This window comes from Tenrec ecaudatus, chromosome 6 (assembly GCF_050624435.1).
Source record: "Tenrec ecaudatus isolate mTenEca1 chromosome 6, mTenEca1.hap1, whole genome shotgun sequence".
NCBI lineage: Eukaryota > Metazoa > Chordata > Mammalia > Afrosoricida > Tenrecidae > Tenrec > Tenrec ecaudatus.
This window is the reverse complement of record NC_134535.1, coordinates 96,385,327-96,402,939: the sequence shown is the minus strand read 5'-3', so window position 1 is coordinate 96,402,939 and position 17,613 is coordinate 96,385,327. Positions and strand designations below refer to the sequence as shown.

Here is a 17,613-nt window from a genome sequence, read left to right as displayed (position 1 = left end):
TTCTAGGTATAGTAGATCTCATCTGATTCAGCAATAAAGAAATATTTAGCTTACGTTGTAAATAAAGGATTTCTGCTACCCAAAAGTTTTTATTAAAAGTAAGTACTCAACAAGTGAAAACTATCTAAATGTCCATCAATTAATGAATGTATAAACCCAATGTGTTATATTCATACAATTAAATATTATTCAGTCAAAAAGGAATGAGGTGTTGATGTGTGCTAGAATATTGATGACGCCTGAAAACAGCATGTGAGTTGAAAGATATCAGAGAGGGAAATCAATACTATGTGTGATTGCATGTATATTAAATATCCAAAGTAGGCAATCCAGAGAAACCAGAATGCAGATTAATGGTTGTTCAGGGACGGAGGAGAGGCGTTGACCACTCTTGGGTATGGGTTTCTTTTTGAAATGAACAAATATTCTGAAGTTGGGTAATGGTAAAGGTAGTCTGGTGGCATAGTGATTACATGGTTCACAGTTCAAAAATGCCTGCTGCTCTTCAGGAGAAAGATGGGCTTTCTGTGCCTTTAGACAGTTACAGTCTCAGAAATTCACAGAGACGGAGCGACTGGTGGGTCAGTAACTGAGCAGTTAACTTGCTACACCATCAGCCAGGGCTTCTTAAAAGGCATATGTTATAACAATTTTATTGTAGAGCCAGCCCTGCATATCCACAGGTTCCACAGAGCCAACCAAACAAGAACCAAAAATCCTTTTTTAAAAAGACAATTAAGTGATCCAAGCAGTACCTCAACGACTAAGAGGGAGGCTCCAGGGTTGTTTCTACAGTATTTACATTACATTAGACACTGGATGTAATCTGCTGATGATCCGGGAGCTTTGGTAGTGCAGTGGTTACTTGGTGGGCTGCAATCGGCAAAGTGCGCGATTTCATACCACCACACACTCCGTGGGCGAAAGGCCTGGCTTTTCACCCCTGTAAACTGCTACAGTCTCAGACACCCACGGGGGTAATTGTACCATGTCCTACAGGGGTGCTAGGAGTCAGCAGTCACTCAATGGCAGCGAGTTTGTTTTGAAGTTTGGTGAAGATTTAAAGTACATGGAGGATATGCAGAGGTGATATGGTATGCAAACACCGCATCATTGTAAACAAGGGAATTGACTATCTGTGGATTTGGCATATGTGAAGAGGGCTGGGGTGGGAGGGTTGTGTGTCAGAGGAGCTTTGGTGGCATGATGGGTTATGTATTTTGCTGCTAACTACAAGATCATTCATTCAAATCCATTAAGACGCTCAGCAAGAGAAAGATGAGGCTTTCAGCTTCCATAAAGTTTTACAGCCTTGAAAACTCACAGGGGCAGTTCTACTCTGAATCCATTCAAAGGCAGTGAGTTTGGTTTGGGATTAGATCTAGTGGGGTGCAGGAGGTCCTGGAATTAATCCCCTGCAGAAACTGAGGTGAGACTGCATGTGAATTATTTTTAGGGTTTAGGGGACAAATAAGAGGCAACCTATTAAAATGTGCTTATGCCTAACTTCAATAAATATACTGGTGTAAATAAAATCTAAACTGCCCGGGGTCAAATGTGAAGAACATATCATAAAAAGGTATTAATGTGCTCCTTTCCGCCCTACCTGCCACCCTCAGCGTCATTGAGTCGATGCTGACTCATTGCTGTGTTAGGAAAAAAGCCAATAAATATAGTCATAAACATAAACGTCATCTATCCATAGATATACTTTTCTACCTTGTTATATTTCCCATCTCCTTTTATTTTAAACATAAAAATATTTTATTGTATTCAATATATATTAAAAAGTGTTGTCATTTCAAATATTTGTTTTTTCTCCAAACCATTTTATTCAGGGTTAATAGAGATCATCGAATCCCATAATTCAAAGTTCATTTCTACTTTCTGAAACAGTCTGTATGTCTATGCTGTCTACAGGAAAGATTCAGATTGTTGGGTCAAAAAATTTTTTCAATGGTTAACCTAGTGGTTAGGGGGAAAGAGTCAAAACTAGAACTTCTTCCTTTTCAAGAAATAGCCATATTGCTAAAAATTTTGGAATAAAGAAAAAATAACTATACCAATGTATAACTCTACTCAACTACAGAGAGAACGTCTGTGTATACACTTCAAAAATTTCCCTCATTTTAATCATGTATAAAATGCTACTTTATATTCCATGGTAAATTTTCAGTCATTTTTCATATCCTTATTTTGATTGGCTGAACAGCAATCCATTAAGCAAGGTGAGCCATGATTTATTTAACCATTCCTGAAACAATGAAGCATTTTGGCTGTTTCACATTTGTCATTACTGCAAATAATCCTGGAGTGCAGATTGGAGCGCAACCTTCCTTTATTTTAGATTGTTTTCTGAGTCTGGATGGATAGGGGTGACATTTTTAATAACAGAATGCAGAGAGTTTGCTAGTTCTTAATGAAGCTTCTTTTACTGAGGCCTCTTTACACTCTCAGAAATGTTTGTAAGAATCTCCAGTATGAGGCTCTTTGCAGCCATTCTAAAATGACTCTTATTTAACACTGAACATAGTTCCTAAAGCTTTCTTGAGAGAACTAGTAATTCTTTGACATTTTCTCCTATCTTGTCAAAGAAATAAGCCTCAAATGAAATTTATCTCCAACTTGAATGAAAGAGATATAGTAATCAAGAAATCTTCTGTGTATTAAGCAATCATATTCAGCTTACGTTGTTTCTATATTTGGTTTATTAGGGACTGGGAAGTTGATTTTCCCTCAGAGCAAGCCCATGTGATAAAGCAGAATTCCCAAAGGGTTTTTCTGACTGTGATCTTTAGGAGAACCGATCGAGTGTTTTTCTTGAACCCCCAACACTCCCAGCAGCCAGGCACTTAACTACCACACCACCAGGGGGGCCTTTATTGTGACATAACTGAAAATTGAAAGTCCACTCACATCTCTCTTACGCTGATCCTTTTTCAACTGAGCAATCTCTCTGTTTCTTCTAGACTCTGTCAATCTCGCCTTCTCTTGTTCTTCTTTCATCTGTTTCATTAGGCGAACCTACAATCAGGCATACAACTCTCTTGAGACGATTCTACCACAGTACTTATTCAACAAGTAACAAACATGGAATTAAATTCTTAGAGTCTGAACACTTCACATGCCAACACGAAGTTTGCTGCACGCTTCAACTGCTCCGTTCTGATTTTCGCAGATCTATTACAGAAGCTTTAGATCCATCCAACTGCTTTGTGCTCTGTTTACGCTTTTTTTTAAGGCAATCTTGATTATCCACAATTTAAATGAACTCTTTTAATTCACAGAAGCTATGTGATCTTGAATGAGCAACTTAACCTCTCTTGGCCTTGGTTTTCTCCTCTATGAAATGGAGATGATAGTTCTGTTGCATTGCATTACTCAGAATATTCAATGAGTTAATATCTGTAGAGGACTTATAAAAGTGCTTGGCACATAGAAAGCACCAAACAGATGTTATTTCCTAAATTATTTCCATATTTGCTGCATTGAGAAAACTGCATTGATTTTCATGCTAATTGTAAAGAGTAATTGATCTCACAATAACAACAGGTGCATGATAATAAACTCTATATTCTGGATAATTCCCCATGAGAAAAGGGAAATATGGTCAAGAAAAGATGCACAAGTGCAACTGCAACCTATCATTTATTAAATTCAATAGTACAATTGAGTAGTATTCATTCTGCTATTATCCATGTACTTCTGTATTCCTGAAATATTTTGTAGTTTTGCTAATCTCATACAAATGCTTGAGAAGAACTATCCATTAATGACAGAGAAGTCCTGATGACCGCATGATTTTCAGCGACTCAGATGAAAGGCTTTGATGAGACTACAGGAAACAATTTCTAATCGCCTAGGGGAAGTGCATCATTTATAGGGAAAAAAGGACCAGGTTACCTTTTATTGAATCTGGGGAGAACCATGATACTTGTTGGCTTTTGTCCCAAATGACCCAAGCATCCTCATCTTTAAAGAGGAATGGAAAGTGTGATCAATACCTTTGTCTTTTTCATTTCCATCACGTCCTGCTGCAACTTCTTCAATTGCTTCTCGTACTGAGACTGGTTTTTGAGCAACCTTGCGTGTTCCTTTTGGGCAGTCTGAAGTCTCTGCAGTTCTTTATTCATGGCTTGAAGTTTCTTTTCATATTCAGACTTAACTTTTTTTGCTTTTTCTTCTGAGTAAGATTCCACTGAGCCTAAATGACCAAAATAGTTGTGTTTGGTTTTGCATAAGGCATGGCATTTTATTTTACAGGTATTGAATTAGGATCTTAGAAAAGTGTGACCTACCAAACACAGGCCTTGGGAGACCAGTGTGCTCCTCAACCCTCTCTTTTACTACCAACTCTTATCTGGCTTAATGATGACTGAAGCGGTCTTTTTCATTTGTGTGGGGGAAACAATGGGGCAAGCACAAGTCAAAATACTTTTAAAACAACCACACCATTGGCCTAAATACTACACAACTACCAGTCTGAAAAATAAAATAAAGGATGGTATTTAAAATACTGGGGCAAATTAACATTTAACATTGCACCATTTCTATCACATTAGTATCATGATTAGTCAAAATTGACTCAAGGACATTAGGTCTAGGGGAGGAGTGTGTGTGTGTGTGTATGTGTGTCACTTCTGGCATTTTTTATTCTAAAGGAAAAGGAAACGAAAATCATGGCAATTTGGTTTGCATTTCATTTGGATTGAATAAAGTTCTTACCCAAGTTTTGAAGCACCTGGTCCCTTTCAAGCTGAGTGTCCCTGATTTTATGTTGCAGCATCATTAGCTTCTCCTCATACTGCTTTTTCAATGTCTGCAGCCTTTTCTGGCTGTTTTCGAGTTCATCAATCAGCTTCTGCTTAATTGCAATTTCACAAGTAATGTTTGCTAAGTCAGCTTGATAATTGGCTATTTATAAAAGAAGAAAACAAAACGTATTGAGACTAGGTCAAAAGAACCTCCTTTTAGCTTTGGAGCAAAAGCTTGAAAACCATCATCTATAACCAGAAATGTAGTTGGCAGCTATAAGAAAAATGTCCTGGAAAATCAGAAATTAAAAAGGTGAACAAGATAAAGACTATGCATATTGATCAGGAACCGCAGATACTAACTGTACTACTGAAGAACTGAAATTACAGAATTAATCAATCCAGCAAGGGCAGAAATGCTTCATTTGCTGAACACATTAGCCTTACAGGGAATATGTAAATTAGCAGTTATGAAGGCTGATTTACATATGGCCTAGCAATTCTCATACTATGTGTATATTCAAAACCCTTGGGGGGTGGGGGGAAAGACTCAAAAGTCAGCATTTAGAAACCACCAGCCTCTCTGGGAGAAAGATGAGGCTTTCCACTTCAGTAAGCAGTTACAGTCTCAGAAACACAGAAGGGCAGGTCTTGTCTGTTCTACAGGGTCATTATAAGTCAGATTTGACTCAATGGTCCTGAGTTTGATTTTTGGATTTATATTTATTGCAGAGAAGCTTGATGGCATGGTGCATTGGTCTACTAACCCCGAGGACAGCAGTTGTAACCCATCAAGATGAAACTATCTTGATTTACAAAGATTTACAGCACAAAAGCACAGAGGCAGTTCTAGTCTGTCCTATAAGCTTACTATGGGTCAGAATTTATTTGATGGCAATGAGGTTTTTTTATTATATTCATTACATCTCTATTCATAATAGCTAAAAAGTAGAAATAATCTCCATGACCATCAACAGATAAATGAATAAATAAAATGTGGTGCATCCATACAGTGGAATACTATACAGCTAAAAAGAGAAATAAAACCTTCATACATGCTACAATTTAAATGAAGTTGAAAGGCATTATGCTGAGTGAAATAAATCAATCATGAAAGGACAAATATCATATGAGCTCATTTATATAAAAACATAAGGACAGACAAACGTATAAAAATCAAATGGTCTTAATAGCTGGGAGAGGAGGGCAGTGGAGTTCAGTTTACAGTAATGGGAAAATTGCATTGATTAAAGAAAGGGTTGCCCAAGTGATTAAGGTTCATTGTTTTCAATAAGGTAAAAAGTTGGATTGTGTGATTGACCTACTCACAATAAAAGTAGCTGCTGGGGCTGCTTATGGAAAACCAAACACCTCATACTTCCTAGGTTTTGAAGTTTAGGGCCATGATGTCCTGGGACAGCCAGTTAATTGACCTAATAGCATGTTCAGCGCTTGGTTCTACTTCCTCGTCTGTTGCGTGGTGCCTGAGGTCTTAGGAGCTTGCACATAGCCATTCGAGCAACAGTGAGACCTGGGAGAGCAGTGGCAGCCAGGGCCCGCCCTGTTTCTCTGGGCCTGGGAAGCTTTCCATCACATGCTGGGACGGCCGTGTTTTCTGCCTAGGAAGTTTCCCACCCTTCACAGGGTTCGGCCTTATTAAGCTTCTATTGTTAGCTATTAGTGGGAAACATTTGGGTTTTCTTTTTCTGACAAGTTTCTGTTGTACATGTGTCAGTTTTTGCAGATTTTGCTGTAGATGATGGGTCTCTCTGACTCGAAGCAATTGAGGAGGAAGGGAGAGTCAAGACTAGGAGGAGGTGAAGCACAGCCAATCGTTTCCCTGGATAACTGCATCCTTTCCTACAGGAGCAAAAGGACTGGATGGTGTCCAGCTACCATTACTGGACATTTTGAACCAAGATTCTACAGAAGAATCCTGATCAAAAGAAGGGAAACGCAGGACAGAATTTCCTATTCTCATTGACTCCGGACTTGAGGTGCTGGGTGAATTCCTGAAATGATTGCTTTATCCAAAAATCTTTAATCATAAGTTAAAAATATTCCTGGAGTCCTCTTCAAGCCAAATTGCAGTTTAGCTCTCATTACAAAAGGCCTGCCTGGAGCGCTGTGTGCTGTTAATGTCTGTCTATAAGCATCTGTGAGTGAATTACTGCCTGCAAAACTGGTACTCTGCTCTATAAACTTTCACCTATTCACAATAAGACGTTTAAAAATCAAAGCTATAGCTATATGACAGGGTCAAATTGACCCAACAACTTGAAGGTACAGATCAGAAAGCTGAGGAGCAGTAGTTTATGTTAATAGGGAATGAATGATTCCAAAATAGAGGGAGGGAGTGGTGCACAACTTGTGGAAATGTATGCACGTTACTCGATTGCACGTGTAGAAACTGTTGATTTAACGCACGTTTGGCTGGGTATAACCTCAAGAACAAAAATGAAATCATTCTTAAAGTTACTTTTAACAAGGAAAAACACAGAACACTGAACATTTTTGTCATAATTTAAACAAGTTCCCCCGAAGAGTTTTATGTGGGAAGTGGCAAGCACCTTTTTCGTCTGATTCAGAATCTGATTCGTCAGAGCTTTCACCCCCTTCAGCATCCTCCTCCTCCTCCTCCTCCTCTTCATCATCATCCTCATGATCACTCACTTCTTGACTGTCTTCCTAAAATACAAGTTGTGAAAATAAGCCAGTATTGACAGAGCAAACGCATTACCTCGTAGCAGGGACTGCTGAAGTACCAAAGAACAAAAGTTTAACCTTTGCGCAATTAAAACTCTCTTTAAGATTTTAAAGTTTTTGTGTAGTAGTCTTGTCATAACTCAAACATTACTCGTTATGTCTCATAATCTCTATCACTTTCCCGTCACCCCCACCAAACAGTTTCACAGTGCACACGATTGAGAGTTGCCAATATTTTACCGCTCAAGTTTCAGAAGAAAAGGAATCCCCGCAGCAAGTTTACATTATGTGAACAATAACTACTTCCCGTTCTACCTTTATATTCGGTTATTTGCGCCCAAGAGCAACTTAGTCCAGTGACTAACTTTTACACTTACCACGTCTAAGTCATTGTCTCCTCTTTCTGAAATGCCTTTTTCTTCTTTCTTCTCTTGATCAGTGTCAGTATTGTCCTCTTTCCCGGTCCCACTAAAAAAAGAAACAGAAGCATACAGTGTAAACCTAGGGAGGGAAAGTGGTCACTGTCGCCAACCCCCTGGAGTTTTAAACAATGTCAACTGCTTATAAAACAAACAAGTTGCTTGTCTGATTTAACATAATTATAATATCTGATGCTTCAGAGGAACATAGAAATCGTCATTAAATGAATTGTGTGATGTTTTTCTCATGGGAGAAAGTTTATTTTCTAGAAACACTGAGGAATAGTTTATACCCTGAAGCATGAGACCTGCTGAGACAGCTAAACTGAGTCATAGCAATTGCCTACAACCAAAAGCAATCTAAATTCAAAGGGGGGAAAACAATCTAAACAAAGAGAGCATTTTTGTTTTCTAATGTAAATACATAAAAATGTCCTCACCTAAAAACAAAAAGTTGCATTGTTATTGATATTCAAATAACTTTTAAGAATAGCTATAAAAGTCCAAAATAAGGCTGCCCCCCCCCCAAGTGCCTACACTGGCTAAAGCCATAAGACTATGCAGCGTTCTTTGCAGAAGTAACACAGGTTCATTTTTTCCTAGCCCACCCACCATACAGGGCTTGACTCTTCTACAGTCACAGGAAATACTATTGCATTCCCAAACTGGATTCACCTGAGTAAAAAATCCCAGGGTCTACCTGAAGAGCCCCTGTCCAAATGGAAGCTTCCCCAGGGGTTACCTAGGCCCACAAGCATACCTCACAATAGTGCCCAGTAAAGGTTACCGCTGACTTAAGGGGGCCCTGACCTGTCTCTAAAGTGAGCAGGTTTTCCACATTTTGATCACATTGATCTTGTGGGGTTTAAAAATCATCAGCTATGTATAAGTTATATTCACTACAATTATATATTTAATCAAGTTCAATGGATTAAGGAAAACAAACTCTAAATGAATCTACATATAAAAGTAGCTGTATATGTATATTATAATTTTATTAATCTTTAAAAATTTTTCAGAACAGAATATGCAAGTGAGAAAATATTCTCCAAATAGAATTCTCCAAGCAAGAGCCTTATTAAAAGAGATTCATAACAGCAACCATTCATTTTAGAATGTTCATTCATTATTCTAATTCTGAGCTTATTTTCAGTTTCTAGGCTAAAATTTTAATTTTTTCTATATACTCAAAAAAATTCTGGTGATTTTGTACAACCTTTGGAAAAACTAAAATATTGATGTTTAAAGTAAAGCCTACTTTTAACTGTGAAGATGATATACAATAATATGTTCTCAATAAACTCAAACTCACTGCCATCTGGTTGATCCTGACTCATAGCGACCCTACAGGACAGGGTAAAATTGCCTCTCAGGGTTTCCAAGACTAAGTCTTTAAGGGAGTCGAAAGCCTCCTTTTTCTCCCAGAGGTGGTTTTAACTGCAAACGTGGTGGTTAGAAGGCCACCCCGTAACCACTACACCACCAGACTTTCCTGAGAAAGTCAAGCTCAAGAGTTCAAGGGGACCCTTAGGGGCACGGCGGTTCAACGTCAGGCTGCTTGCAGCAAAGTCAGCAGTTTGAAAGCACCAGGCGCTCTGAGGAGAACGGCGAGGCTTTGTGCACCTGCACAGAGTTACAGTCTCGGAGACCCACCAGGGCATGTTTGCCCTGTCTTATTGGGCTGCTATGAGTCGGAATTGATTCTTCCTTGGCAGTGCGTGAGAACAAAAGCAATTTTCACTTGGATGGTATATGTCTTAGCATGCTTCAAAGAGCAAACATTTCAAGTTCTCTAGGGACAGGAGAAAAGGAGCGCATCTTTTCTTTATGATTGTTTTACTCCTGGATTGTTCCGCTTATAAAATTAGCTTGGCTGTAACTACAAAGGTGGTATTAAAGAAAATAAATGCCTCGCAGTGCACCGACTTTGGAGGACTTTTGCAAAGAATCATCTGTTGGTTTACAAAGAAAACAAAGAGTTGGTCTATTATAAAACCCTACAAATGTGAGGCATTATGACACTGATAAAACAACGTTAAATGAGACTTCTCTACCTGCTGTCAAATACAATCGCAAGAACCCTGTAGACACCTCCTCTCACTGAATGTTGAAAATGCGAGCATCCCATTGGAGAGCTATTGTGATGCACTCACATACTTCAGACCAAAGTGCAAGGTTTAAGGCAGGTTTAGGAAACCAGAAATGTAAAAGGCGAGCTGCCCTTCTAGAACACAGCCCCTCTAGCTCGCCTGTCCCCACTGTTAAGTCTTTCTAAAAGTCCCTCACATACAGCAGGGAGTTTTCTGTCTTGCTGGTTCTTTTGTTATTCAAGTTCCAACTTCGTGGTTCCTTTGTGACTTCAAATTCTCTTTACTTCAAGTTTAGACACACAACTAGTTTATCCTGAACATTTGCTCCAGGCCACCACCCTGCTCCCTCCACCAATATCCAACTTATCAAAGGATACCTGTCACTTATAAATTGAGTTAACTGAAAACGTTTAAGTTTTTGTGCCACTTTCTGAAGCAAAAATCACCCACTTTAGCCTTACACTATTAATTTCACTTTACAAATCACTTTTAGGAAGCATGACTTCAAAATATATGTGGACTTCATACTTACTGTACAGGCAGCCACTGAATTGGTGAAAGCCCCATTCCTAATCTGTTAATTATGAGTTTGTACATAACTTGACACAGGCATGGCCACCTCTAATGCCAATTAGTCAAATGTTTTCTGAGTATGTAGTATACGTTTCTATGCACTAAAAACACCTTATAGAGACACTTCCAGACACACTGAAAACACCTAAATGTCATCATACAGCAACAATAATGTTGTTTTCATGCCTGTCACAAAATAGTGCCCATTTGTTACCATGAGCCATGGTGTTGAATATTTGATAGAATAGGCTTTATGGGGTTGGTTCGCAAATATGGACTGTACATAAATCAGGAGTTCTGGCTTTCCAAAACCCAGAGACTACCTGTACCTTAAATATTTACGTTTTCCTCAGCAATCTGAGATAAGTTGATATCTAAAACAACTACATAAGCAGCAAAGGAAGATAATAAGCTTATACTTTAATACATATATAGAACCAGAATCTTGGAGCCAGAAAGAGCATTATCAATCATGTGGCTTAACCCTTTCATCTGACAACAGAAAAGAAATCGTGGCCTAGGGAGGTTAACAGACGCAAGTGGACTAGAGCCAGGTGTCCTGACCCCTAGGCCAGCATTACAGGAGCTGCGGTCGAAGTTCAATTCGCAGTCCAGGAAGCCTGCGCTTCGGCCGGGAGCTTGTTAGAAATGCAGAATCTCAGGCTCCAACTCATTCCTACTGAAGCACAATGCTCCCTCTCATAAAACCCCAAGGTGATTTGTAGGCACACATCCAACTAAGAAGCACTGTCCTAGGCTAGCAAACTACCATTTATCAAGTACCTTAAAAGACTTGAATATTTTAAGGTGTAACAATACTTTCACACACCACTTTAACTACGAATCTAGTTTGATGTTTCAAAATAGAAGAAATATTATGATTTTAATGTGCTAGTGTAATCTGAATGTAAACATAATGCCCAAAGGGAGACGTGAGCCCTGTTGAGTGAGGATGGCAGTGGAACTTGCGGGAGCTGGATGTCCATGGACCGTCGTATTTCTCCAAGTCTCACCAGTGTCCCACCGTGGACAGGGGGCCCTCGGACCACTGAGACCACTGCTCAGTTTAGTGGGAAAGATTCGGGTTTTCCTTCTCTAAGAAGTTTCTGCTTAACCTGGTTTCCAGTTTTCACGGGTTTTTTACTGTATAGTCTCAGTATAGAATACTTCAAAGAAATTATAGAATATAATTATAGAAACTCAGCATACTATATAATACATACAAAATAATTATGGAATAGGAATTATAGAATAGTTTAAAAATAAAACTTTACATTTTCAGATACTTTCATTAAAATATTAATATTCTTTATTATAGAATTATAAATGTTCTCAAAGGTTAACTATAAGTAAAAAAAATGTAATTTCTAAAATGGTACTTCAAAAATGATTTAAATATTATTTAGAAATTAGCTTTTTCCTCTTCATTACCTCATCTATAGAACTTGGAGATTTGTTTAGAAAAATATATGAAAGGGAGTTCTGCTATGAGGAAGTAAAATGATCATTGTTCCTTACTTAGTTAACTACACATGCAAATTGTTAAAATACAGATATTTACTTATGGAGATTCAGGAATATGTTCCTAAATATTACTGAAATCTCAAGTGATAAGAGAGAATATCCTGATTGTTATGCTGACCTCCAAGACATTTTATAAGTAAAAGCTGTTTTTCTAGTCCAACCTTGAGAATGGCTTGTGAAACGTATTCCTCCTAAGGCCATAGTTTCTGTCCTTTCGTTGTCATTTATGTTGATCTCCAACAAAGATTAGACCAAATAAGGAAGAAGAAAGGAAAGAGGCCACATGACCTTGCAGGTGCTGGCATAAAATGTCAACCCCACCCACGTAATACTTCTCATTCGGCTCGCAAGTTTCTGAAGATACAGAATATTGGGATTTGTTCTAACAAGTCAAAATTTTGAGCTTCAAAAAGTTAAGTCACCATCAAAAGTGTGAGACCTTATTTTGAAAAGACGTGAAATTGCCTGAACTTCAATTCATGTAATTCGTATTCTTTAAAAGCAAAGTTTTATTTTCCAGTTATTTTTATCCTTGAAATAGTCATTCCTTTTAGGAGCACCCAGCTCATCTAATCTGAAACAGTCTATAATTCTAGAACACATTTCTTTGTGAATGGCAACTTAGTATTTAAATGACATTTTAATTAAAAACCTGGAAAATATTCCAACCTTCTTTCTTCTCGATTGCTTTCCTCAAGTTTCTGTAGCCTTCAAAATCACGAGGCACAATATTGGAAGGCCAAGCCAATGAAGGACAAACCAGACAGTAAAAAGCGAAAGTGATAAGAAGGTAAAAATGACACATGAGCTTGAAGACTTTAAAATAAATTTTAAAAGATATTATTAAAGGACAATGCACAGTAAAAAGGCAATACATTTTGTATAAATAAAAAAGTAAGTAGAAAAATAAGCAGCTTGTATCTAAGAAGAGTAGAGAGACTATCAGTTCAAATTAATCAGCAATAAATTATACAGCTGTTCAGATGTTGCTTTTTTAAAATTCTGAAATAGATCAATTACCTTAGCTTCCCCTCTCCCACCAAAACACCCACTTTCCATGATGGCCTTGTCCTCTAAAGCCTTTACAAAAGCTGTTTCAATAGCATCGTTTAAAGAGGATAAAAAAATGCCTTTATATAATAATATGATAGTACCATTAGCACTACAAATTTGGACACTACCTTTAAATTTCAATTTTCCGTTTCAATATACTACATATAAACATCACTAAATCTAAAGAAAATAAATCCTACTTCCAAGATATAGATGGAATTGTATTATGAAAATGAAAGTGGTTGTTATGGTATCAATGAAAAACTGTAATTTCATTATTGAAAAAACTCATAATATTGGGATTAAATATTTTACTGCTCTAATTATTATAAGCTAATTAGCAAAAGGGCATAACTAAGGCAAAGATGGCAATAAAAGGGAAAATGTAGTACTTTCCATTAGTAGACGATTTTTAATCAGAAAATAAGGCAATAAATATGTAGATTGGGTCTTTGAAATATATTTTACAGGATATTTTATACACAAACTGGGGAACCTTTACTCAATGGAATGTACTGAACACCAATACTTGCCATGTAGCTATGCTAGGTTCTGATTAAGCAAAATAGCAATTATACTACAGCATGCTTCTTAGGACTCCAAAATACTTAATGAACGGTCACTATTTGTAAATGAACATGTTGCATCTATAATCTTTTATGAAGCCATTCTTTTCATTTCCATTTAATAACATCTGTCATCTGGGTTCACATGACATGGTTGTTGTTTGCTGGTCTGTGGTGGGTTTTTTCCCCAATCAGTTTATATGTTGATACTATAAGAAGAAATTTAGCAATTGCTCTGAGAAAGAAGTGTATAAAATGATATTCATCAGAGGTCAAAATGTCTCTCATAGTAGCTTGAAAAAAAGAGTAAAGTTATCAGGTAAGAAATCTGTATTGTGATAAGAGTTGTACAAGCCCCCAATAAAATGATAATTTTTTAAAAAAAGAAATCTGTATATTTCTAAAGCTTCAACCCAACACCACTAAATACAAATATAGTGCAGTCTGAGGGATGAGTAAAGTTTGTTTTATATTTCAAGTCATTAAAAGCTAGACATCCAAAAAATATATTTTATGTGTAAGTTTTCTCTATCTATAGAAACATTCCCCCAAATAGATATTTTTTTGTCTAATCCAGGTGTATGCCAAAAAAAATTATTTATAATGAATGGTTCAAAGGTTCCATGGCGAAGAATCTAAATTTTCCATTTTTGATAAGATATTTTGCTTATTCTATATAAGATGTATGGATGACATAAGTTAAAAATTAATAAAAACTTTCTATGCCCCCTTGTCTCTTTAAAAATTATTCCAATCTATTGTTCAAAAAGAAGAGATATAGAAATAAACTAATATTCTGACAACTTACAGGAATACAGTTTTGTTTCATTTATTTCTATCACAATTCTACTTCTATATGAAAAAAGAATATGACAAATCTTGCTAATTATCTTAATGTATGTGTAATTGAAAAATAGGCAATGGAATCATTTTCATCATTCAGAGGCAGTTAATCAGGTTAATAAACCACAAAACCAAACTCATTGCTATCTAGTTAATGCTGATCCATAGTGACCCTACAGGAAAGGGTAGTACTCTTTACAGAAGCAGAATGCCTGATGGAATGGTTGGTGGTTTTGAACTGCTGACCTTGTAGTAAGCAGCCCAATGCATAACCACTATGCTACCAGGGCTCCTAATCTGGTAAGCAGGGGACCCGTAGTCCTTGGTATTCTCTTGTTTTCTTACTATCTACACATTTTGGTTATTTTACTATTCAAGAGTAAACAAACACATATGCTCTGGAAAAAACAAATTTTAAAACCCCACATATTAGCTCTTATAAAGACTAAAAATGTAGAAGACGTTGAAACTTTCGTGTGGAACAAACTTTGTACATCCTCCTTAAACACAGAAGCAACTTCTGGCCTGCATGTGGTCTAGTTTGCACTCTCCCTATCAACTTCCACAACCAAAAGAATAAAAATCAACCAAAACACAAAGCAAAGCCAAGTACAACTCATAGAGCCTCTCAAGAACTTGTAGAGGCAAAGGGGAGGGCAGGCAGCAGCTATGAGAGCTGGGACATTGTAGGAGAGCTAGAGCTCAAGATGGAAGCCCCAGGTAAATTTCAGAAACTCGTAGGCTAAAGAAAATGGGACATATTTTTCTACATTGCTCACTGTTTCATGGTTCACATTTTTGGTTGGTAGGTTAGTTGATTGTTTCCGTCTTCAATCGGTTATACTATCTACAATTTTGTCATTTGAATTACTGGCATCTTTGTGCAAAATTACAAACATCTTAGAAAGGCTATTTCCTCCCTTCAGTCATTTCCACTGGTATGAATTCTTTTCATCACATGGTTTTAACTTTGAGTTAAATGGAGCAGAAGCAAATGAGATGTGGCTAGCAGAGGGCTCCAGACACCATGGGCACAAATCCGCAAAAGATAGGGATAAAAAGAATGCCCAACCCAAAAATTCAGCGTTTCCCCATAGTCTAGCCTACATCTGTGCAACTCCCTTCTGCATGGTTCTTACCATAGTGTACAGTGGGCAAAAATCATTTAATATGGACGAGACAAGATACCTGGCAAGTATGCATTTATGACATTTTACAGAAAAGGAAAACAACAACAACAAAAAAAAACCCCAACTACGCTCAAGTTCTAAACAATTAAATTGGAACTGAATTTTTTGGATGTCTAAGGTGAGGCAGAACCCAAGTTAAAAAAATAAAATCTTTGTGAGACATAAAATACGTCTTAACCAAAGTCAATACAGCCAAACAAAAGCTACCTCCGCTAAGGAGTTCCTCAGGAAGATGATGCAGGGAATTTAGCAACGCCACCATCCTCCTAACGATTGCTGGGACTCATTGTGTATCATTTTTGTTGTTGTTTCAACTTGTAGAAAAGCATTTGGTAAAGTGATAATGTGTCTAGATTTATGAAAGGAATTTACATTAAGTACAAACTTATTGTTGGGGAGTTCATTCCAGCTCAGTGCTCACAGGGACCCCATATGAGAGAGTAGAATCGCCCCTAGCGTTGGCCAAGGCTGCAATCTGGACCAGGAGCAACTGGTGCGTTTAAAGCACCAATCGTTCGGTTAGGAGTTGATCTTTAATCATGGTACTGCCTTGGATCCTTGGACTGCACATTAGCTTGAACCAAAAGTCACAGGGATCTAAGGTGAGGGATAAAATGTCTTATCAAGCAGAGTAACTAGATTTGGTTTTTATTTTAACCCAAAATGGCATTTTTACTGGAGTGTGACTTCACTACACTTTACTAGAATCTGGAAGTTACATTAAATTCTACAAATTTATGGAGTTGTCATAAGCATATCATCTGAATCCAAAGTTCTAGAATTATGTCATGTTTATAATATACGAGCATCTTTTTCTATTTTCGCATCACATTTTATAGGTTTCCGTTTTATAAAGATTTACTACAGGATGTGAGTAAAGATGCCGCATTTTTAAAATCAAGTGCTATACAAGTGCTATTAGTGTTTAGCAACTATTAGTTTCTTTTTCTGACTCTTGGCTTCCACCTCTCACTTGATTTAGTCTTTTCTCGCCAAGTTGTTTTTATAAATTATATCACGTTGTGATAGGAATTAGCTTTCTTTACTTCCATTTTTATATGCAAACCCAATTTTCTGATGACTTTTTCTTTAGTATTAACATTTACTGTTGTTTTCATCAGATAATTATTACAACGATCATTATTGCTAAAATGGCCAAAATTTTCCACTATGAAGAAACTGCTGTTGTAATGTATACAATGAATGTATCTATACATTAAAATAGTTAAGGAAAAAAACAAGATCTTTTCTTTAATATTATTTATCAGTCAAAGGTGTGTAAAATTCTCAAATCATCCCAAAACAAATAGCTTGAGTCAGGTGTGAAATTCGGGATACCTATCCATAGGATTTTAAAGAGGAGCCCTGGTGGGTTTCCAGTTGAGCTGCTAAGCACACGGAGAGCAATTCCAACCCACTGGCCGCTACATGTGGTAAAAAGGAGGCCTCCTGCTCCGATAGAACTGCACAGTGTTGGGAGCTCAGGGGCACTTCTCTGATCTGTGACAGCGTCACTGTGAGTCGAAATTAACTGGACGGCTGTGAGTAGATGGTAGCCACATGACAAGGAGCCAGAGTGGCACCTCGAAAGCACTGGACTGTTAACTGCCAGGTCAGCCATCTGAACCACTCCCTGCTCGACAGAAGAAAGATGCTCCCATAGAGATTTATGCTAAATGCGGTCACTGTGAGCAGGAAGCAACTTGATGGTTGTGGCTTTATTTCTTGTTTTTTTATCCACATGATAAAAATGTCAAAAAGAGCCCAGGTTTCTATTGGCTTCCCTATTTAGTTTTCATTATTTACACCTAATAACTAATTAAATCAACTTCCTTAAATTTTGCTCAAAGACCAAAGTTAGCTCATGACCTTCAGAAATATACCTCCTTTTTTGT

The 17,613-nt window shown here is 37.4% G+C and overlaps 1 protein-coding gene across 3 annotated transcripts in view; it reads right to left on the bottom strand.

The window, feature by feature from the left end:
* Positions 1-17,613, bottom strand: part of KIF21A (kinesin family member 21A) — a 181,651-nt gene that overhangs the window by 45,936 nt on the left and 118,102 nt on the right. For all 3 annotated transcript variants that reach the window (XM_075551887.1, XM_075551888.1, XM_075551889.1), the window contains exons 12-16: positions 7,838-7,928; positions 7,325-7,442; positions 4,726-4,914; positions 4,005-4,204; positions 2,917-3,024 (exon numbers count right to left, since the gene is read on the bottom strand). In XM_075551887.1, coding sequence (XP_075408002.1) covers positions 2,917-3,024; positions 4,005-4,204; positions 4,726-4,914; positions 7,325-7,442; positions 7,838-7,928 — 706 coding nt within the window. The remainder of the gene's footprint in view (positions 1-2,916; positions 3,025-4,004; positions 4,205-4,725; positions 4,915-7,324; positions 7,443-7,837; positions 7,929-17,613) is intronic.